The following is a 22,395-nucleotide window of genomic DNA, read 5'->3' as shown; positions in this document are numbered from 1 at the left end:
GAGAAGGGCCACAGCTCAGTGGTAGGGGACCTGCCCCTGGGGAGCCACTGCCAGTCAATGGAGACCAGTGTTTCCCAAAATTGGGTCTCAGGCTGTTTTGGGACTACAATGCCCATCATCCCTAGCTAGCATAATAATAATTTATTATTTATACCCCGCCCATCTGGCTGGGTTTCCCCAGCCACTCTGGGCGGCTTCCAACAGAAAAATAAAATAAAATAATCGATTAAACATTAAAAGCCTCCCTAAACAGGGCTGCCTTCAGATGTCCTCTAAAAGTCTGGTAGTTATTTTTCTTTTTGACATCTGGTGGGAGGGTGTTCCACAGGGCGGGTGCCACTACCGAGAAGGCCCTCTCCCTGGTTCCCTGTAACTTGGCTTCTCGCAGCGAGGGAACCGCCAGAAGGCCTCAGGACTCAGTGGTCAGGGATGATGGGAACTGTAGTCCAAAAACAGCCAGAGACCCAAGTTTGGGAAACTGATGTAGACTATACTGAGCTAGATGGACCAAAGGTCTGGTTCAGTATAAGGCAGCTTTGTATGCTCCTAAAAACAGCAAAGAAATCACTGCTTAAACACAAAGACCATCCTGGGTTGTTTTTTTGTGTGGGGGTGTGTGTGTTAGAGTAAAAGAGCATAACAATCATTTGGTAGGGGTTGCTTTATTATTGGGTACAGCAAAATCCCAGACGGTCGGATCAGTCCTGTTAGCAGCAGAGTCCGGGGGGGGATGAGGGAAGAATGCCAACCGAAAGAGAGCAGGAAAATGACAACAAATCCAAGCGCCGAACAAAATGCACCTTCCCGACCATGTGCCCTCTCAGAAGTGCCACCAGCCAGCCCCCAAAGAAGCACTGGGGTTGGGGTTGGGTGGGGGGGTCCTGCAGGGCTCATGGGGTGGACAGAGCACGAGGTGCAGGCAAGGCCAAAACTTTGTTCAGCTTAGCCAGGAGTGCTCCCTGTGGGTCCCACAGACAAATACATGAAAGGAGATGGAATTGCATACAAAGGTTTGCATATTTCCCACACAAGTGAATCCAGCTAAGCCTGGAGATAAAGAAACATGTAGTTTCTCTCTCTCTCTCTCTCTGATTCACAAGGTAGTCTTACTCTTTGTGCCAGAGCAGGTGCTAGCCATGTTCCAGTGCTTTAAACCCAACACAGCTTTTGTACAGATTGGCTCTCTCTCTCTTGGGTGAAGCAGCTGAACCCATGTCCAGCTTTGCCTGTGTGTGCATAGCTGTCAAAACGGGGCCCCTGTAGACCCTTTGGAAAACAAAGCAGGAAGGGCAGAGTTGTGATGGGAAAGGGGATGCAGCAGCGGGTCTTGTCCTATGCTTAATACTTTGGGCTGGGTTCTGATCCTAAGACACAGAGAGAAGGGGCAGAGACCAACAGTGTGACCCACATAAGCCAACAGTCATGTTGGTTTGCATGGGGGTGGGGAGCAGGGTACATAAACCTCGTGTCCTCCTAATCCAATCCCCCAACAGAGAGGAGACCTGAGCAGATGGAGAGAGAGAGGGGAGCACAGAAAATTCAAGTACAGCAAGGATGGTGATCCCATGGCACTCCTGCTGTTGCTGGACTACAACTCCCATCATCCCTTGCCCACCACCTAGGGCCGATGGGAGCTGGAGTCCAACAAGGTCAGATGAGCCACAGACATCCCCTCCTGAAGTAGAGGCTTAAGGGAGGGTACAAATGTCAGGGCTGCACCAGGCAGCAGAAACAAGATGGTGGTTCCAACCAGCTTCCTATCGAGAAGCCGCACGGGCTGTGCCTTATCCGCCTGGGGTTCCTGTAGCACCTACTCAGCCCCAGAGCTCCCTGTGTTATTTGGCCTTCAGTGTCTCTGGCCTGCGCGTGCAACAGGCCGCCTGGCTCCACAAATATTGCAGTGAGGGTAGCAGTGGAAGGAGTCCCGTCCAGAATGTCCTATAATAAATACTATTTACATTGGCCACCCGCAGCTCATACGCCATGTGCACCCCAACCAAGAAGAGGACGATATGGAAGGGCACTGGGGAGCCATTAATACCGGTAGCGCTGGCTACCCACACACAAAACAGCTGGTTAATGGCACAGCAGCATCCTGTGGCCGTGGCTAGGATTGCAGCTTCAGTCCTGCGGAGGGCGCTGCGGGTCTGGGGAAGGCGGCACAGGCCTTGCTCTGGTGTCACCAGTTGGCTTTCACGGCATTGATGTCACTCACGAGGTTCTGTGCCATGCAGATACCAAAGATCTGAAATACAAGGTTGAGGATGATGCGTGTTAAAGAGAATGAGAAGCACTTGTGTACATGCACACAAGCGCTATACAAAGCTGGGACCATCAAGAAGGAGATTGATTCCATCTTTTCACAGCTCTGAACTCAGTATTATTACTGCCACTGACAGGGGCGAGGGGGAAGTCTTGGCCCGTTTTGCCTTTGCAGTACAATGGCAAATGGAACGAGAGGCACGTGCAGAGGAGAGAAAAGGCAGTTCGAGGTGGAGTGAGTGCAGGATCCCCACTGCAGACGTTTGCCTTCCAATGGGTGGAAGATGAAGGGGCTGGCAATGGGGATGCGACAGAGGAAGCAGGGCTAACAAGTGCCTGCCTGCCCGCCTGCCCTGCCCCCTCAGACAATAGAGAACATGTGATTTTAAGTATCTGAATGGGTCTGGGTTTGGGATGCCTTTTTTGTGGGTTCTATGGAGTTCAGAGGCACTTTATCCCGCAAAAACAACAGCCACTTCAGTTTCGCAGCAGCAGCAGCTTATATACCTGGAGCAGCGCAACGGCCACAAAAGTCCCGGCTACCACAATGAGATTGTCCTGGAGCCATTTCTCAAACTGGCCAGCACATCCTTTGGTATGGATGAAGCTCTGCTGCTCCAGCTCCTGCAGAGAAGGCAAAGGCAAGCAGGTGAACAGCTCTGGAAGTAGGGATGCATAGAACCATCTTCTGCCCAGAGACGAGGGAACCACTTCAGCTGAAATGCTACAATCCTCTGTGCCCAGTGGCAAAAATAATATTTGCTCTGTGGCCACTAGTTCCAGCCCATCCCAACCTAGCCACTTGGTCTCACTTCTACAATCCCCCATTTAGAACATGCACAGGCCCACCCCTTGCTTTATTATTTCTGCCCTTAACCCAGAATGCTAACTGGTTCCGTTGCCAGTTGTGCCTGGTCCCATGATGTGCCTTCTAGGAAGCACATCTGCCTGGCTCCTCCCACCCAGGGCCCAGACGTATCAACCCAACTCTCACCAGTTTAAGGCGGACATCATAGCCACACTGCGTGTTGAGAACATCCTCCTGCGGAAACAACAGACCCAAAGCTAGTCCAACCAAACTGGGAAGTTCTCTAACCACTTCCCTGATAAAAGTCTCGCTGCTTTGCCCCCTAAATCTCTCCAACACTTGGCTTTGCATGACACACCTTCCCAAATACTTCGGCTGCAGCCCTTGGTTCCTCCATCTACCCCCCAACCCAACCCAACATAACTCACGAAACAGAAAGTTTTGCCCGTTCAATCATAAATAGTTTGGTCCAGACTTGGATCATTGTATTTTTAACCTGGACTCTTGTACACTGGGTGCAAATGTTCTTGGACTCCAGCTCCCATCAGCCCCAGCCAGCGTGGCCAAAAGTGGGGGCTGATGGGAGTCCAACATCTCAAAGCTCACAGGTTCCTCATCTCTGCCACTAGGCAATACACTTGAGCAATTGTTCTATTAATGTCTCAGCTTAAGCGTGCTCTCCATGGAGCGAATGAGCAGCAAAGAATTCACCCTATCCTGTAGCCCCTTGTTCCTGCGGTTTAAGGTCTATTCACCACCCCTCTCCTTTTAGCTCCTTACCGCAGGGTCCTTGACACAGCAGGAGAAGGGCACCCCGCAGCGCTCCCTGCTGGGGTTGGAGTCAGTGCAGTTGAAATAAATGTTGAGGTTCCAGTCATTAGGGCCATGAGCCCCACAGCAAGACCACTGTACAGGGAGACAGTTTTAACCAGCGTAAGTGTCCAGCAACCAATTACACACAGAAACACCAAATGCTGCCTTCCTCAAATGGGTGCCCTCTATATGTTTTGGACTACAGCTACAGCCATTCTTGACTACTTAACCATGCTGGCTGGGGTCGATGGGAGTTGGAGTCCATCAACATCTAGAGAGCATCAGAATGGGTAAGGAACAAAAATGGACAAAAGGGACAGATGAGGTCACCAGTTGCAGGCAAAATGTTACACAGCAGGAGTGGGGAAATGGATCTGACCCATGGGCTGAATCCTTATCTTCTGCATCCCAGCAGCCCAAATTTGAAAGGTGGGTAGGACTGTCCACCTGCCATTCACCTGATATCCCAATGGTGTCATGTGACCTGCTTTTGCCCATGTTTACGATCAGCTGATCTGCAGGGTACGCACAGGTCTGTGCACAGCACTTTATAAGCACAAACAAAGCATTGTGCACAGGGCTTTGCAGTGCCTGAAAACTTCCTTGCGCCTAGCTGTGTCTTTACATGCTTTGTACATGAGTACAGGTGTAGGGGCACATAGGCTTGGCTTGGGCAAAATAGTGTAGCAGGCCAAATTGGGAGACCTGGCTGATCTAATTATGCCCACGGGCAGGAGGTTTCCAACCCCAGCTATATATATAGGATGAGGCCTTTCACGGACAGCACAGAGTCCCTGTAACTTTCAGATACAGTCAAACCTCAGTTTACGACTACCTCGGCGAGCAACCGCTTCGACAAGCGACCGCCGTGGACCCAGAAGTGTTTTGCATCCAGGTTCCGTGGCGTCAGATGCGCAGACGTGATCTGCGCAGCTCGCACGTGCGCAGAAGTGCTCTTTCAGCGCTTTGCGCACGCACAGAAGCGTACCTTCGGCGAATGATCGCCTCCGTGGAACAGATTGCGGTCGCAAACCGCGGTACCACTGTACAGGCTACAGGAAGCATTTCTGCAACCCTGCAGCTTCATCAACTGCCACCAGATGGCAGAGTCAGCTCTGGTGTGCGCTTGGTAACCATTACCACTCTAATCCCACAGGGTGCAGGAGATGTTTCTATATCTCCTATTAATCTGGAAACACCATGCATTGCTCACTCGCTTGCCATAGGTATCTATGGAACACTGTCATCACATCACAGTTCTCCTTTGTTTTCCCCATGTTTCTTCCATCTCTTTTATGACTGCAGAAAATCCAACTTTTGGGAGAAAGAACAGGCCAACTAGTAGCACAAACTCCACAGGTGTCCAGAATGGCTTCCCCAACTATCATGTGCAGAAGCAGGGTCTTTCCAGACCACGGCGCCTCACACTCCACCAGCCCTAGAACAAACAGATCGCTCAGATCGATCGTACAACTCACGTATTCCTGAGCAAAGTCTATGAGGTTCTGCAGGTCGATGTCATCGCGGTAGGCCTTGACGTTATTGTTGATGAAGAAATTGAGCTGATCTTTGATCCAGTCCTTGAAGATGAAGGCCAGGACACCAGCCGTGAGCTCCAGGAAAAAAATGAGCCCCAGGAACACAGAGAACTGAGGGCAAAGCAGAGACAGGCCAGAGAGTAAAGCTGGGAAATCGCTGGGGATGTCCAGGCAGCGCATGGCTGCAGGATAGGGATCGCCCTCACACTTATCAGACAGTCACATCTCACAGGGGAAGTAAGCTGCCCTGAGAACTTGTTTGTTAAGGCAGATTATAAATACAGAAGAGTAAGAAAGACAAGTGTCTCTTAAATCACACTAAGATATCAAAAACCTAAAAATGCTATGCTAATCCTCAGTACTAGTGGTGCCTACTTCCTCTGAAACTTCTGAAATAGAAGGAAATCAAGGTGTTATTACGATTTTTTTCCTCAAAGGAAGGTAACAGAGGTTAAAATGCAGCAGCAGCACTAGGAACAGAATGCATGTACTCCAGTTTCAATCCCAACCGTACTTCTCATTCTAACCTCCATAGCCCACCCAAAAACTGTTGGCTCCCTGCTCAGTCCTTCCATTCCAAGCAGTAGATCCAGTGTTCCTTCCCCAGCTTGCCCTGATCTTCCTTGTCCTGTCTAGGGAAACCCCTGATTGCAGTTGGCCCTCCTTGTGCAGCAATGCCTGCACTCTAGCCTCCCTCCAGGCTCCAGCCTTAGTTCCTAAGGCTCAAGGAGGCTGAAACAGAAAGGGGCCCACTCCTAGGTATTGCTGCACTGCATTTTGCCAAGCTCTGAACGCAAGAGGCATCCAGCTCACCACCCAGAATGGGAAAGCAGGAAGACCCAAAGACTTACAAACTTGAGCAGGAAAGTGTTTTCCCTCAAGGCTCCAATGCAGCCAGCAAACCCCAGGACGAACATCACCCCTCCGACCACAAGGAAGAGCCAGACAGGGTCAAAGCCACCCAGGTCTGTGATGGACGACAGGTTGGAAAGCACACCCTGGGGGGAGAAGGGATGGATGACTCCCAAGTTCACAACACTGATGTGTAACACTTTTAATGCTACAATCATGTAAATCACAACAGTTATTACAGCAAATGACTCACTGGTTAACTATTAGCAGTAATAACCGTAACAGAGCGGAGGTCAAACTACCTGTTATGTTATCAAGGCTTTTAAAAAAATACGAGCTGTGCGCAGTAAACTGCCCCTTTGGGGTCAAACAGTAGGAGTGGGGAGAGAGAATAATCTCAGGAAGGAACTGGCTGCTTTTTCTTCAAAGTGGAAGTGGATGATTTAAGCCCACTTTTGTGAATCATGTAACACAGCCTTCCCCAATGCAGCTCCCCCAGCTCCCAGCACCCCCAGCCATCACTGTTGCAGAGGGCACCAGGTTGGGGAAGGCAGGTGTGGTACCTGCTCTGAAGAGCTGAATACTCTTTGAGAAGATGGAGGAGCAGGTAGCAGAAAGGAGAACATCCCTTGTCTTGCCATGTTCCAAGAGCAGAGCAGGGGAAGACAGGAGTCTGTTTCTGAGGGAGCGCATCACCATGGACACACACGGAATAGGAGTTTTACTGCAATTTATACTAATATTAGTGGTAATGCACCAACACTGCTACTCCTGTGGCTTATATGGAAGCTACCTTGCAGGCCAGGGACAGCAACAGGGTTAGGGTGTGTGGCAATGACTCGCTGAGACAGCATTAAAACGATTAGACAGATTCATGGGAGATAAGCGTAGCGTTGGATATTAGTTATTATAGACAAATGGAGCCTTCATGGACAACAGCAGCATACCTCTGAACAGCAGGTGCTAAGAACAACAGCTGAAGGCTGGGGAGCTCCCAGAAGCACCTGGCTGGCCACTGCTGGAAGGAAATAGGATGCTACTGGTCTAGATGGAACCTTGGGTTTGATGCATCAAAAGAATTCTTACATTCTCATGTCTATTATTTAGATTCAGAGGAGCTGGCGCTTCCCAAAAGCCACTGGATACAAGAGACATGAGTCCCTGCTTAGATGTAACAACAAACCATGGTTTACTAATTAAGTCTAAACTAGGCTCAAAGGGTGCTAGGTGATTCCAACCTCTTGATGCTTTTGCTCTAACCCCACCCTACATCTTTGGGATACAGGAGAAGCAGCTAACCCACAGTTCAAGGGGCTGATGTGGCCAATTTGGGTGGCAGAAGTAAAAAACTGGGGGATTGAAGAGGACACAGTACAGGGCAGTAAACCCTGCTCTTCAGTTGCTCTGCCTGGACCAGCTAAGTAGGGATGCTGTGTGCCTCTCGGTCTCCCACATGTGAGTGTGCATGTGAAAGTGTGTGAGAGAGGGAGTGGGCAACCCTGTTCTGGTCACCTCCACCACTGGATTGGCCATTGAACCAAAAAGAAAAAAAGGTCAGCCACCACTGGGATACAGAATCTGCTACCCACAACCCTTTCCCAGCACTGCAAGGAACAGCAACATCCTTCTTTGAGCATTAGGACATGAAATTCACAAGTCACATGACTCAATTATTTCTTCTTTATTGATAGGACACCACTCATTCTGTTTAGGATGATTTACTGGAGTTAGAAGGGGAAGCGGGAATAAAAAAGAGGCTCTCTGCAGTGACTCTAGGAAGAGGAAGGGATTTGCTGTAAATCCCAGGGGAGTTATCCTGCTGAGCAAAGTACAATAAAAGTGATGTTTCGGAGTGGGAGCTCTGCTGTTCAGGGTTCAGAACGGAAATAGGCATTACTGCAATGTACCCTAAATCAATCACCTTCACAAAGGACTAGTAAACAGATGCATGCACATCCCTTGATTTTTCAACAGTGGGCAGCCTGAACTGACTCAGCTGAAAAGCGCCATATATGAGGCAATGCCATGTCATATGAAAGGCCCGTCTATGGTCATAAACTCTTACAGACAGCTCGTTTCAAACATGCAACCTGTCACCTGGTATTGAAGTTCTCAGTTTGCACATAGGCCTGCTGTATACCTGATAAGGACTTGAAACTTGGAAATTCAATTTGATGTCTAAGCTGGCACCACAAATATACTGGACAGGATTCAACTAACAAGTCTTGTTAGTGGCAGCCAGCACAAGGGCTCCTTCTAGTGCTTTGGGGCTTTCCCCCTACCCCCCAAAAAAATGGCTCAAGGGGGTGTTGAGAGACCCTGTAGAATGATTGCCATAGCTCTATGGTGAATTGCTTCCACTGGTTGGTATTCAACTAACTTTTACTCAGTCAACCTCCTGAAATTTATAGGCGCAACTTAGTCATGTTCATTAATTTCAGTGGGCCTACTCTTAGTAAAATGTAGCCGAATACCACCCACTTTACCTGCAAAACAGGAACACTGATTTCAAAAGGATTCGAGCCCCATGTTAGGCGAAAGATTCCTTCATTGTAGGGGGTGGAACTAGATGGTCCTAGAAATACCTTCGAACTCTAAAGTTCTATGATTCTATGAAACTTACATCCAGAAGTGTGTTTTAAGATCATTGCACAAGTCTGTATTTTCATTCCAATACTGAGTCCTTAATAAACCGAAATAGAGGATCTGGGGCCTGGATCCAACTAGCTTGGCATGCCAGCAGAAGCCAGAGCAAGGGCTTACAAGAGTGCAATGGGGTTTCTCCCCTCCCTCCACCTTCACCTCCCCCAAATCCACTCTGGAGGGTCAGGGTCCCCAGAACACTGCATGGAAGAGAGGGGAGATAATTTCACCCAGCAAGCAGAAATGCTTGTGCTGACAGAAGCATCAGAGAAGCTGCAATGTAGAATCCCTTCCTTGGTGTTTGTAACTAACGTCATTCACTGGCGAACTAGAGTATCCTTGCCTGCTGGAAGAAAATGATTGGTTACCTCAGCTCACTTGTCAAGAGCTGGCAACACAGCTATGTGCCACAAAGTGCTCAGAGTCAGAGGCCTGTCAATCACTTGTACTTTTCACCTAGCCAGAGGGGATAAGCTACTTACTTGGAGAACCCAGGGTTAGTTTACAGGCATGTTCGTTTCAGGAACCTAACACCATGGCTAAGAGCACTAGAGCCAGTGAGAACATTAAAAAAGCACCAACCAGAAAATTCATCATTGCAATGGTCCAAGGCAGCAGCCACACTTACCTTTTCTGCCCAGGCCCACAGACCAATGGCCAGAAAGGAAGCCCCCAGCAACTGAAAAAGAGGAAAGAGCACAGTGTTATGGGGAACACAGCAAGGAGGAGGAGCACACTCTACACACATTACAGGAATCTTTGCACCAAATCTGTTGCATTGTTGGCACAATCTGTCTCGAGGGACAATGGAGTGCGCCTCTGGGGGGTGAAGCCAAACCACTGGAGAATTACAGTGCCTGCTGCGGCTGCAGAGTCCAGTAACTTGTAACAGCTGCTTCCTGCTGTGTTAGCAGCACTGAAGTGGCCTCCCCTGGGCAGTGTACATGGAGGTCCTGGACTGCCCAGATGACAACCCCCCCCCCCGGCCTTGCTGATGCGGTCCAAAGAAAAGCAGAGCAATGCGTTTGGTACCAGCTTGGCTGCAGGAGTTGCTGGAAAGAGGTGTACAAGGAGCTTGTTTAGTCGTGTCCGACTCTTCGTGACCCCATGGACCATAGCACGCCAGACACTCCTGTCTTCCACTGCCTCCCACAGTTTGGTCAAACTCATGTTCGTAGCTTCGAGAACACTGTCCAACCATCTTGTCCTCTGACGTCCCCTTCTCCTAGTGCCCTCAATCTTTCCCAACATCAGGGTCTTTTCCAAGGATTCTTCTCTTCTCATGAGGTGGCCAAAGTATTGGAGCCTCAGCTTCACGATCTGTCCTTCCAGGGAGCACTCAGGGCTGATTTCCTTAAGAATGGATAGGTTTGATCTTCTTGCAGTCCATGGGACTCTCAAGAGTCTCCTCCAGCACCACAATTCAAAAGCATCAATTCTTCGGCGATCAGCCTTCTTTATGGTCCAGCTCTCACTTCCATACATCACTACTGGGAAAACCATAGCTTTAACTATACGGACCTTTGTAGGCAAGGTGATGTCTCTGCTTTTTAAGATGCTGTCTAGGTTTGTCATTGCTTTTCTCTCAAGAAGCAGGCGTCTTTTAATTTCGTGACTGCTGTCACCATCTGCAGTGATCAAGGAGCCCAAGAAGGTGAAATCTCTCACTGCCTCCATTTCTTCCCCTTCTATTTGCCAGGAGGGTACAAGGAGCTATCCAACCACTTTAGGGACCCCATTCCAGATTTGCGTAGGGTTTACTCCTTAGCCTTTTCTTCTCCTAAAGATGTCGCACAAGGCAGTGGGTAATAAGTCTACCAGGATCCACTTCACCATTTGCCTCCCATGCAAAATGCACAGCAATCTCCCATGTGCTGAGAAATAACATGAAGAAGTATTCATCTTCTATCATCTTCCACACGGCTTGAAGCTTTTAGAGTCAGTTAAGACCTGACAAGGTATGTTCAAGTTCCCCTAGATGCAGGGGATCAGTGAGGACCACGCTAGGTGAAGATGTTGCCAAGGAACTGCACTCTGTCCCACCAACGGGACCTCCAGTCTCTCCAGCACCTACTCCCCAATGCATGCCCACTTCTAAGCACTGCAGCCACTTGCAACTCATTAACATTTCCCAGGCATGGCAGCATGATTGAGACTGCGGGAAGAATTCAGCGTTGTGCTCTTCTAATTGTTCCATCAGCGCAAGCATCTCAGCTTGCCCGACAGAACAATTCCCCGTCTCCTCCTGCTTTGTGTTGTTCTGGTGGTTCTCCAGAGCCAATGTGGGGTGGAGTGGAAGTACAAGGGGGAAGTCCCGTTGCATTAGCAGGACTCTGTTGTGCTGGCTCCTGCTGGTGCATGAACTCCCTAGGAGTGATAGTGCATTTCAGTGGACTTTGGTTAGAGCAGGGGTTCCCAACAAAATTTTCTCGAGGACCCCCTCATCGAGCCGCTATTGTGACAAGGACCCCCATTAATTCCTAATCCTAAAATTAAAAAGTGAGAGCCAAATTAAGAGTCTTTTTATATTTTATATTTATACGTTTTTTACAGTTACAACAGAGTACTCCATCAGTATACAGTTAGTTTTAATTTTCAGTTCTTAATGAGATGAACCACTTTTTAACCAACGGTCCATTTTTAACTACGCGAACTGTAGCTTCCGCGAAAAACAACACTTTGTTTACAAACACTACTGTTTTGCAAAGAGGCAGCGCGCGCCAGGGAGGAGGGAGGGGAATGGAGAAGACAGGGTACCTGCGCAGTAGCGCACAAATGAAGCCGACATGCGCAAAGCATCTTGGGGAGGTGAGCGTTAGTAGAATGCGCGCGCTGCCTCTTTGCAAAACAGTAGTGTTTGTAAAGCGCCACCTAACGGCATATAGCAGAACTACTGCCTCTATCTAATTCTAGTTTTGCGCTAGACTCTGCTCATGCAGGAAGTGGCCAAAACAAAAAATCTGTTATCATATGAAATATATTTAATATATTTTTTATTCTAATAGCATCTTGCGGACCCCTCTGGCATAGCTCGCGGACCCCTGGGGGTCCGCGGACCACCTGTTGGGAACCACTGGGTTAGAGGACCAGCAGGACCAAAACAGTGTGTATCCTCTTCTGATCTATGTCCCAGAACCTAGCAATCAGATAGGCCTATATCCTGCCTAGAAAAAAAATTCTAAAAACCTAAATTTTGAAAGTGGAAACATTTTACATTCCCTCTCTCACACACAGCATTTTTATTTCCACTGCATAATTGACAACACAACCCTATGCATCTTTATTCTAAAGCAGGCTTCACTTTGTCCAGAGGGATTTACTCCCTAGTGGGTGTTAAGGACAGCAGCTTGATTTGTGGTTTTGGGTAAGGAATTAGGTTTCATTTCAGCTCACAGTCACATCTTGAGACAGGGGAAGGGTGAGTCAGGCACAAAAGGGAAGAGGTATGGAGGTCAGGACTAGGAGACTGGAACTTTGAGTGAGAGAAGCTCCACTCAAAACATGCTCCGTTTTTGTTTTGTTTTTTTAAAGATCCTTTTCACAAAATGACTTTTTTATTTCCCAAACTTCAGAATGTAACAGAAGAAAACAGGGGCGCCACATGCTTCCCTAAGTATTTCTGAAATGTAACCTCCAAACATGGAGCCCAGGATGTAGTTTTACAAATCTATACTGCGGCCACTGTTATATCTTTGGATCTGGATGCACTGGCGGAGGAAGAGGAGTGCGGGGGGAGCGCACGGCCCCCAGCAGAGCGATCCTGGTGGGGTGCCACTGCAGCTGCCTCCCCTGCCAGTGCTGGGCGCCATGCCCCTACACACGCCCCAGGCCCCTGCAGGCAATGCCCCCAGGATGTGCACCAGCCCCGTTCCCACCTGCTCTCTGCCCCCCCCCCCCAATGTTGGAGCATGAAGCTTCGCCACTGTCCGGATGTCTGGTGGATATATTACAGCATTAGGTACCCATTCAGAACACGCAGCAAGAAAGCAAATGCTATACCTATTAAGTAGGAGCAATTGGAGGGCACAAAATTCACACAATTAAGAACAGGCCTTCTTGATGAGACAAAAGGCCATCTGTCCATCATCTTTGTCCTCACATAAGCAGGACATAAAGGCAACAGCCCTCTTGCCCCTACTGTGCTCCAGCAAATGGTATTTAGAGGCCTACTGCCTCTGACAGAGGGGGCAGAATACAGTGGTACCTCTGGTTAAGAACTTAATTCGTTCTGGAGGTCCGTTCTTAACCTGAAACTGTTCTTAACCTGTGGTACCACTTAGCTGCTAATGGGGCCTCCTGCTGCTGCCGCACCGCAGCTACATGATTTCTGTTCTCATCCTGAAGCAAAGTTCTTAACCTGAGCTACTATTTCTGGGTTAGCGGTGTCTGTAACCTGAAGCATCTGTAACCCGAGGTACCACTGTATAGCCCTTGTAGCTAGTAGCCATTGATAGCCTCCTCCTCCATGAATTTGTTATGGAGCAGCAGCTACTTCCTATGTGCCTCAATCAAAGGCATGGAGCTGTTCAGATCCCCAGACCACCAGCTCCCCAGCTAAGAGGAGGCCCATTCTGAATGAGACATCTAGGCCAGGTTAACCTCAAGGCTCGGGGTTGAATGCAGCCTTCTAGGTCTCTCTATCTGGCTTTCCCTCCCCTCAGCCCACGCCCCTTACTGGGCCTACTTCACACTCTGAGGGTTTTTGCCTGGCTGGAATGTGTCCCTGAACTCTGATAAATCCTCTTGCTTGTCTAGATGGAGGATAGAGATAGGGAATGTGAATGCCTGTAGAAACTAGTCTAGCCAAACAAAGGTAAAATGTACATGAGTTGCTCTGCCAATGTTTGCTTCTGGGACCTCCCACTGATGCTTTGTGCATGAGAGGCTGAGAAGGGTTTCCCACCCGATCTAGAATATCTCCCAGCTCTGCACCCTTGGAGCCAACACCTAAACAAGACTCTTAATAAAGGGGATCAACTTCTCTGTCTGTGAGAGATCTTACAAGGCCAACTTTACACCACTGCAGGATAGAACACACTGAATTGCCACACTTTTCCAGTCCCACTGACACTAACAGGCCACCCCCACCCCCCCAGATATGGGTCCCGGCTTGCCAGTCTTGGAAAACAGAAGACTGGAGACACAGCGTCTGGAGCAATTCAAAGCTTGGCACAGTGCAGACAATGGCTGCTCTGTTCCCGTGGTAGGAGTTGGAACGTTCCTGAAACAGCAGCAGCATTGATCAGAGCTCTCCCCTGGCCCACAAATAAGGCCCTGCCCCTTTCCTAGGGCGATTGCTGCACACTTACCCCACTATCTGTGGGGAATTGCATGTAGGTGCCACAAAAGAAATTTATGTGATGGGAGACAAGGGGCTTAGGCGATCCGGGGATGCTCCAACATGGAGGTGATTATATGCAAAAGAAGCAACACCAGTACACAGAATACTGTTTAACTTTGTGCCCATTCAGACGTAAAGATTCTGGCTTAATAAAACAAGGTGTATTAAGCCAAGAACAAGCATCATGCCTGAGCACACCAACCCTGAGGACTTCACCTTTTTATCGTGGTTTGTTTAAACTGCAGTTTCCTGTTGCATGTGAACAGGGAAACTGTGGTTTAATTGCAACAACTAGGATCATATCCTGTGGCTCAATGTTTAAATCTTAAACAAATCAGGACAGGATAACTTTAAAAGCACGTGGAAGCAGAGCACTCATTCTTGGCTTAATAAATAATGGTTTATTAAGCTGTGATCATTACATCCGAACCAGCCCTCTGCCTAAAGCCAGCCTCACATCTGGCCTGCCAAAGTCTCTCAATGATTTTGCATGCCTCAAACAAAGACAAGCAGAGTTTGGGCAAAGCTAGGGCTATTCAGATCCATCTCGGCTAAGGCCCAATTCCTGACACATTTTTGGCACAGTTAAAGCATTACAAAGTGACTTTCGAAAATCAAGTCACTGTTGTAAAAACTTTGCCCTGGTTTGGTAATGCTAATTGTCACTACTTTGGGACTCATGCAAATACATTATTGACTACACAAAAGCCAATACAGTCGTACCTTCGTTGTCAAACGTCTTGGAATGTGAACATTTTGGTTCCCAAACGCCGCAAACCCGGAAGTAAGTGTTCCGGTTTGCTAATGTTTTTTGGAAGCCGAATGGCTGTTTTGGCTGTTGGCATTGTTTCTGGGGCCAATCAGCCAATTGGAAGCCAAGCCTTTGTTTGCGAACGTTTTAGAAGTCGAATGGACTTCCGGAATGGATTCTGTTGAACAACCAAGGTATGGCTGTAATGATGACTTTAGCTTGTTAAAAAACAGCATCCTGGCCTGTAGTCACGAGGGCTTCCAGGGTGCTGCTTATGGTTCCCCCTACAATCCTGGACAACCTTATCCCTCAATGTCAACCTGGACACTTCAATCTTGCTATTTCTACCACCTTCTGACCTAACATGATGGATGCTATAGCTTAAAGATCTCCAAAGCAAAGATTGATGCCAGCAACAAATGCTGTTCAGAAGATCAATTTGCCACCCACTAGGACTAGGTAATAATACAATGAAGTATGGCTTCTTTCATCACCATTACATGAGCAAGGGAGGGCAACTCCATCAAGTCCTGCCCTCAATGCAGATTTCAGCTGCCATTAAGTTCCAATAGCTAAACTTGGGTGAAATGTGTGTTACCTGCTTAGCTGCCATATTTGATGGGTGGTGGGGAAGGAAAATAGTTTTTTCCAGAGAGCAGTTGCTCTCTTAGACAGCTAAAACCAACACAAACAGAACTAAATAACTGTGTTATAAGAACAATAACTTTTAAGAACTGGTGCCCAAGGCCTCCTCCCTCCCCATCCCTTTTTATTTGTGTGTTTTGCCTTTTAGATTAAAAGTCTGAGGCAAGCAAATGTTTTACCAGTTTTTTGTAAGCCACCTGGGGAGCCTCTTTGGCTAAAGAGGGGAGCAAAAATGTTTCAAATAAACTAGGACTCTGAAAGGATAAGCATCCATCTTTAGTTACCTTTATCTCTCAATTTCCACCAGGCAAGCTAATGCAGACAAAAAGGTCTGAGGAAATACAATTTTCCCAAATCCTGCATTAACTGACACATGGAGTGAATTTGATTCTCCCATGCCAACCTTCTCTATTGAACCATTTTTGCTGATGCAATATTCATACCCAGGTGATCCTCTTTGTGTCTCATTTATGGCGATTTCCTCTCCCTCTCTGGTTTTTTATGCTTTTTCTTCTGGAGAGGAGAAGAAGAAAAAGGGGTGGGAGACAGATCAAACAAGGTATTGTGATAGACAAGTAAACCCTTCCTAGAGAAAAAGATCAAAGTTCTGGAAGCAACACAAATCAAACTTCCATAATACACAGCTGGGAGGTCCTGCCATGCCAATAAAACCTCTCAGCCCCAACCCACACACCCCACAAATCACAGAATCTCCTAATGCAAAAGAAGCACTTCAACTGGGAACTCAAAGAGACATTCCACTGAAGTATTTGGCTCTCTGTTTCGACCCAGGATGAGTACCCCTTGATCTGACTTCCTGAAAAGCCAATAAAAGTTTTCAGGACCAGGGGCTATTGCATTTGGAACTTTGCCAGGCATTTCCTTGTGTGCCCCCAAAATGCAGCAGCCAGCACCAAAATTCTAGCAGTGTATAATGGAGATATTTAAGACAACAGCCTACCTAGAGTTGACACTGATTAGGGTTGTGTACACACAGAAGGTAAAGTAAAAGTACTGGTAACTCGCAGCTTATGTGCCTTTAGCATGTGTTCATTCAGCTTTACGTGCTTCCCAAAAAATAAAAAATAAATAAAAAGGGAGCAGGCATCCAGGAAAAAGTACTTTAGCAATCCCACCTGCCACTGAACTCAATTTTGGCTTTACGCATTATTTATGGAAGTAAGTTGAGAGTGTCCTGTGCTGCGTTTTCCCCTCTTCAGCTAGTCTCTGTGGGGTTTGGAGGTCATTGTGTACCACACTGTCTCCGGGAAAGAACTGTTTGTATACAACAGGGCTAGCCAACATGATGCCATCCAGATGCTTTTAAATTACAACTATCATTACTCCTGGCCATTAGTCATGCTGGCTGGGGCTGATGGAAGTTGCAGTCCAAAACATTTAAAAACACTCTTTTGGCTAACCTTGTTATATACAGGCAGTCATATTCCAGAAACATGGAAATGGTGTGAGAGAGCTGGAATTGGCCATGGCACACAATGACCTGCAAAACCCACAGTGCAAAATGGAAGGGGCCAAGAGCAGAAAAGTTATTTAACTAAAAGAAATTGAATTAACTGAAGTGGCTTCCAAACTATTTTGTAAAAGGGATTCAGGTGCATACCAAAACTTGGGGTTTGTGCCATTAAAGTGGATTAAAAGGCTGATGTCCCTTGCAGAGCAAATCCAGCTTTGAAAATTAAAAAATGGACTTTGTGGTTGGTTGGCAGGAAAATGCACCGAAACATAAGGGATGAATGAAGCACAGGAAGACATGTAAACAACCCACAAGCAAATCAAGATGAATGTTCCTTGTTGTATAACCGCCCCGTAAAAACAAGGTATGATAGGGGAAATAATCTATAATGAATTAAAGAAAATTTTGAAATATCCGATTAAGAAATGCCCTAAATTACTCCTTTTAGGAATGATGCCAGAGAAGGTCAAACCTAGAGATAGATGCTGTATAAGTTATGCTGTAACTGCCGCAAGAGTATTAATTGCAAAAAATTGGAAGGCTGTTAACGTTCCGACAAAAGAAGAATGGCAAGAGAAACTATTTAATTATTACACTTTGGCCATAAAATATGAAGAAATTAAAGGAATTAAGAAGGATGAGTCAAAAAATAATTGGAAAGCATTTACAGATTATGTACAAACCAAAGCAGAGAATTTAAATCTCGTCTCCACTATCTAAGGTTCTGTTTTGATATTGTAAAGAGTTAATTGTAGTATGGTAGGAATAGATTGTAATGGGAATAATGATGGATGTGAAGAACGGTATGAAATAATTATAAATGTTAGAGTAAGGTATGTAGAATACAAATGAAAAGGAGTAAAAAGGGGATAAATTCAGATTAGGCTGAACTTTTGTTTTTTATTGATTGTGATGATTGGTAACTGTTGTGATATGTAATAAAGTTTATTTTTAATAAAAAAACAACAAAAAACAAGGTATGATATAACCTCCGTATAAGCTTTGTGCAAGCAAATCAGGATGAATGCTCAATAAACATGTCATCTGGAGGACACCCGAAAAGAAAGCATAACTCAGTGATTGAGTGCATGCTTTGTAAACAGTAAGTCAATCCCTGGCTTCTCCAGGCGAAAGGATCACAGGTACCAAGGCTGGGAAATACTTCTCTTCAGCCTTGGAGAGCCATTGGCAATCACAGTAGATAGTACTGTACTGGGCTAGATGGAACAGCAGCCCAAATCAGTATCACCAGGATTTAAATAAACTCTGGATAAGCAAAGCACTCACAAAATCCATGGAAACTTATTTCTAAACAACAGCACCTGTACCTTTGCAAAACCCATTTCTGGGTCACTCTGTCAGGTTGCCTGCTTTATCAAAATATCAGAGATGACTCACCTTCATCCAACAGGTTGAATCAAGTCCCGGTTGTTGCATGAACCACATGTTCTTATCTGAAGGAATGCTTCCTACTACCTTGCACATAGATCATCCAAGGAGAATCAGTTGTGAATGCCCCCAGCCACCTGAGTTAGATCTAGTCACCTGCAAGATCTAGATCAGGAATGCGGAATTTGTGGCCATCCAAATGTTACTGGACTGCAACTCCCCTCATACCCGACCATTGGCTGTGCTTGCTGAAGCTGCTGAGAACTGTAGTTCAGCAACACCTGGAGGCCGAAAGGTTCCCCACCCCTGATCTAGATCTTTCTCTGGTGGTACCCAAGTGTAGAACTCCCTGCCCCAAGAGGTTTGTCTGTCATCCTTCTTACTGGTTTTCAGAAAACGTGTCAGGACAATACCATTTTCCCTTCAGATAAGCTTGAAAGAATTTTTAATCTGGAGAACTCTTGGGTTCACTTCTTTCTCAACCCTATGATCTTGACTTAATTGTTGCTTTTGTGATTTTATTATTTATGCAGGTTTTTTACTTTAATTGCATCGTGTGGCCTTGCCCAGAGAGTACTATTCCAGAGACATTTTTAAAATAAATAAATATTTCACAAACAGCAACATTCACTGTACAGGAAGTGCAGGGGTCCAAGGCCCATCAGGGCAAGGCAATATGATAAGGGAAGCAACTCTAGTTAATCCCAGCTTCCCTGGAAACTGTAGGCATACTTAATAACACCGTGCTTATTTTCACTCCCAAACGTGACTGGTATAGGTTGGAACAATCACAACGGGTCAAAACAAACCACAAGCCAGCTTCAAATGTGACTAAATTCCAACATGGAAAGCTGTCTTGTGGGCAAAACAGGAGGCAAAACAGGTCACCAAACATTTTCAGCAGGGGGCCAGTCCACTGTCCCTCAGACCTTGTGGGGGCCAGACTATATTTTTGGGGGGAAATGAGCAAATTCCTATGCCCCACAAATAACCCAGAAATACATTTTAAATACAAGGACACCTTCTACTCATGTAAAAACATGCTGATTCCCGAACCGTCCATGGGCCGGATTTAGAAGGTGATTGGGCTGCATCCGGCCCTGGGGCCTTAGTTTGCCCACCCATGGGGTAGACCATCACATGTGAACATGTGAATATGCACATATGCAGCTCTTCAGTATGATGTATATGCAGTGTACACATTCTGGGGATAGTTTCACAATTTCTCCTGCACAGAAGCATTTTCTGTGTAAGAGTTTTGTCACTTTTGAAGCATGCCCAAGTCTCATTATAGATTATAGCTGGAAGCAAAGTTCTTTTGCATTTCCAAAGGAGTAACTTGCTTGCGCCCCAATGGTGTGTATCAGGGATTTGGGATAACTTCCCTGTAAAAACAACAGTCTTGCTGCAAAATGGCTTCCCCCCTGTTAAGAACAATTTTACACCAAGCATACATAGGTATTGTCATAAGCAGACACACACTACCCTAACTAAACCCACAACATTGGCTTATATAGAAAAATGCACTTGTTAGCACAATACTGTGGTAAATGAGTCAGAGGGAAAGTCTGGTGTCTAGCATCACAGTCCACTCCCATCTTTACCACAATCCCTTCTGGGGGTTATGTCAGTCAATGGCAAAAGCCACAAACAAACAGATGCAGGGAGTCTCAGCGCTGCAACTGGTAAACCACAAGCATATGATACAACCAAACGGGCAGATGGACGCACCTTCCTATAGCACAACGTCCTTTGCCAGGGGGTGGTGAAGCAAGCAAGAACAGTGGAGGCTGAAAGCAGTGGTGGCTAAGTTCCCCTTGTCTCAAATGGCCTCAGTATTTACAAGATTTCTCAGAGAAGCTTTAGGAAAAGCTCATCAGATTTGGAGCTCTGCTGGACCAGACCAATGGCCTATCAAGTCCAGCATCCTGTTCTTACAGTGGCCGTGCAAATCCTTGCAGGAAGCCCATCTGAGCACAACAGCACTCTTCCCCAATTGCAGCTCCGAGTAGTTACTATTGACAGTCTTATTCTCTATGAACTTGCCTGCTTCTGTTTTAAAGCCATCCATGTTGGTCATGGCCATCATGACATAAAGAGCCCTTATTTGACTGGAAGATGCTTTTCTGCTCATGGAAGAGAACCAAGGCATTACATGCAAGATCTTTTCTAGTCAAGCTTACAATGGTGGCATGCGTGACCTGATGGTGCTGGGTGCACTCAGATCATCCTATTGCTCCCTGGGAAATGTAGTTTTGTTGGATGGCAGCTTGCAAAGGCAACTACCCTTCCCAACAAACACACCTGAGAACATGAAAGGGGGGGGTTAAATTGGATGAGGGGCAACCAACCAATGCAAGAAGCCCTCAGTAGGAGTTTCACCAACAGTAAGTAGTTAAATAACATTGGCGCATGTGCCTTCAAAGCAGCTGACTTTGGGCACCTGGTTTGCTGCACACTGATCACACATATGCAGAATTTCTTCTAACCTTCTGAGCCAGAGAATAACTTTTTTTTGCGTGGGGGCAAGGGAATGACAGTCTATTGGCAATAAATACCGTACAGCTGAGCATTACCAGCAGGAAGAACCTGGAGAGAGCACATAATCTGCATACAAAAAGCTCAGGTAGTTAAGCGGTGGGGGAAACCGCTGCTCTGCCCGAAGTGTATGGGAATATGCTGCCCGTCGGACAATACCGGATTACACGGATCATAGTCTAGCTTCGCACATTCATGTACAGTACTGGTACCAAGCCAGATATAATGACCATCCCTAGCTGGAAGCGTCTTCGTCCCAGGGAAAGGGCGCTCCTAAGAAGGAACCTTCCCCACCCACACCCACCCCCGTACCAAGCTCAGTTTCCTGCAGACTCTCCACTGGAGCACCCTTAAAATGAGAGACGGCTCTCCATTATGTCCGCCGCAAAGAGGGTGAGGGGAGAGGAAGAGCCCCCTCTGCTTCCCGGCAGGCCAGCGACCCCCGAGCCAGGCCTGGACCTTGCAGCCGAAAATAAGGGGAGACCCGTCCGTCTCCCCCACTCCACCCCACCCCACGCCCCACTCCTAGTTCGGCACCCCCGCGGGAAGCGGGCGGCGCAAGCCCCCTCCCCACCGCGCGCCCCCGACGCCTCGAGGCGGGCCGCGTCCCGCGCGCGCCCGCTCGCTCACCCACCCAGAAGAGCACATTGGAGGCGAAGAGCAGGTACTTGGTGCAGCAGCTGACCTGGGGACCTTGGAAGTGCTGGGCTTTGCCTGGCATGGCGGGCGCGGGGCCTGGGCGCTGCCCGGCCGCCTCACAGCCCCATGCCGCCCGCCAGCCAGCGGCCCAGCAGCTCCGCCGCCGCCGCTCCGCCCCGTCTAGCTCGCCCCCTAGAGGAAAGGAGAGGCTGCTGCCGCTTGCAGAGCCAAGCTCCGGGAGCGGCGGGTAGGCTGCTGCTTGTGCGCGCGCATGCAGAACAGACAGAGACAGAAAGAGACAGGCACACAGGCAGACACACACCTGACTTGGACTCGCATGACCTGGGTTTTTTAAAAATAATAATAATAATAAATACTTAACGTAGCGCAGTATAAGTACTCCACACTTGTCACACACATTACCTCAGTAACAAGGCTGGCCCTGCCCTTGGGCAGAGAGAGGCGGCGGCCTCTCACGCAAGCTGATTTGGGGTGTCATGGAAGGAAGGGCAGCAAATTGTGGGTTATTTAATTTATTGTTGCTGCACCTCTACTGCCAGGGAGGAGGGAGAGGCGCTTGAGGTAAAATAACTTGGCTGGCCTTAGATACTATGCGCCATTTACTGTAAAAGGAAGCTCGACACTGCTGCAGCACATGAGGCAAGAATACAGGCTGTAGCTTTGAATCTATGTGTACGTCGC

At 47.5% G+C, this 22,395-nt stretch overlaps 1 protein-coding gene across 2 annotated transcripts; it reads right to left on the bottom strand.

The window, feature by feature from the left end:
- Positions 1-646: 646 nt before the first annotated feature.
- Positions 647-21,880, bottom strand: TSPAN17 (tetraspanin 17). 2 transcript variants are annotated; one of them, XM_035105818.3, is made up of 8 exons: positions 21,689-21,880; positions 9,545-9,595; positions 6,273-6,419; positions 5,362-5,532; positions 3,851-3,976; positions 3,257-3,304; positions 2,770-2,886; positions 647-2,245 (listed from the first exon to the last, which is right to left on the bottom strand). In XM_035105818.3, exons 1-8 carry the CDS (start codon positions 21,773-21,775, stop codon positions 2,180-2,182), a joined length of 813 nt encoding a protein of 270 aa, XP_034961709.1. In that variant the 5' UTR covers positions 21,776-21,880; the 3' UTR covers positions 647-2,179. The 2 variants fall into 2 exon arrangements, with proteins under 2 accessions (XP_034961709.1, XP_034961710.1); XM_035105819.3 differs by having other exon boundaries at positions 21,740-21,880.
- Between the last annotated feature and the right edge of the window lie 515 nt (positions 21,881-22,395).

This window comes from Zootoca vivipara, chromosome 2, assembly GCF_965207765.1.
Source record: "Zootoca vivipara chromosome 2, rZooViv2.hap1.1, whole genome shotgun sequence".
In the NCBI taxonomy this organism is placed as follows: domain Eukaryota; kingdom Metazoa; phylum Chordata; class Lepidosauria; order Squamata; family Lacertidae; genus Zootoca; species Zootoca vivipara.
This window is presented reverse-complemented; position numbering and strand designations above follow the sequence as displayed.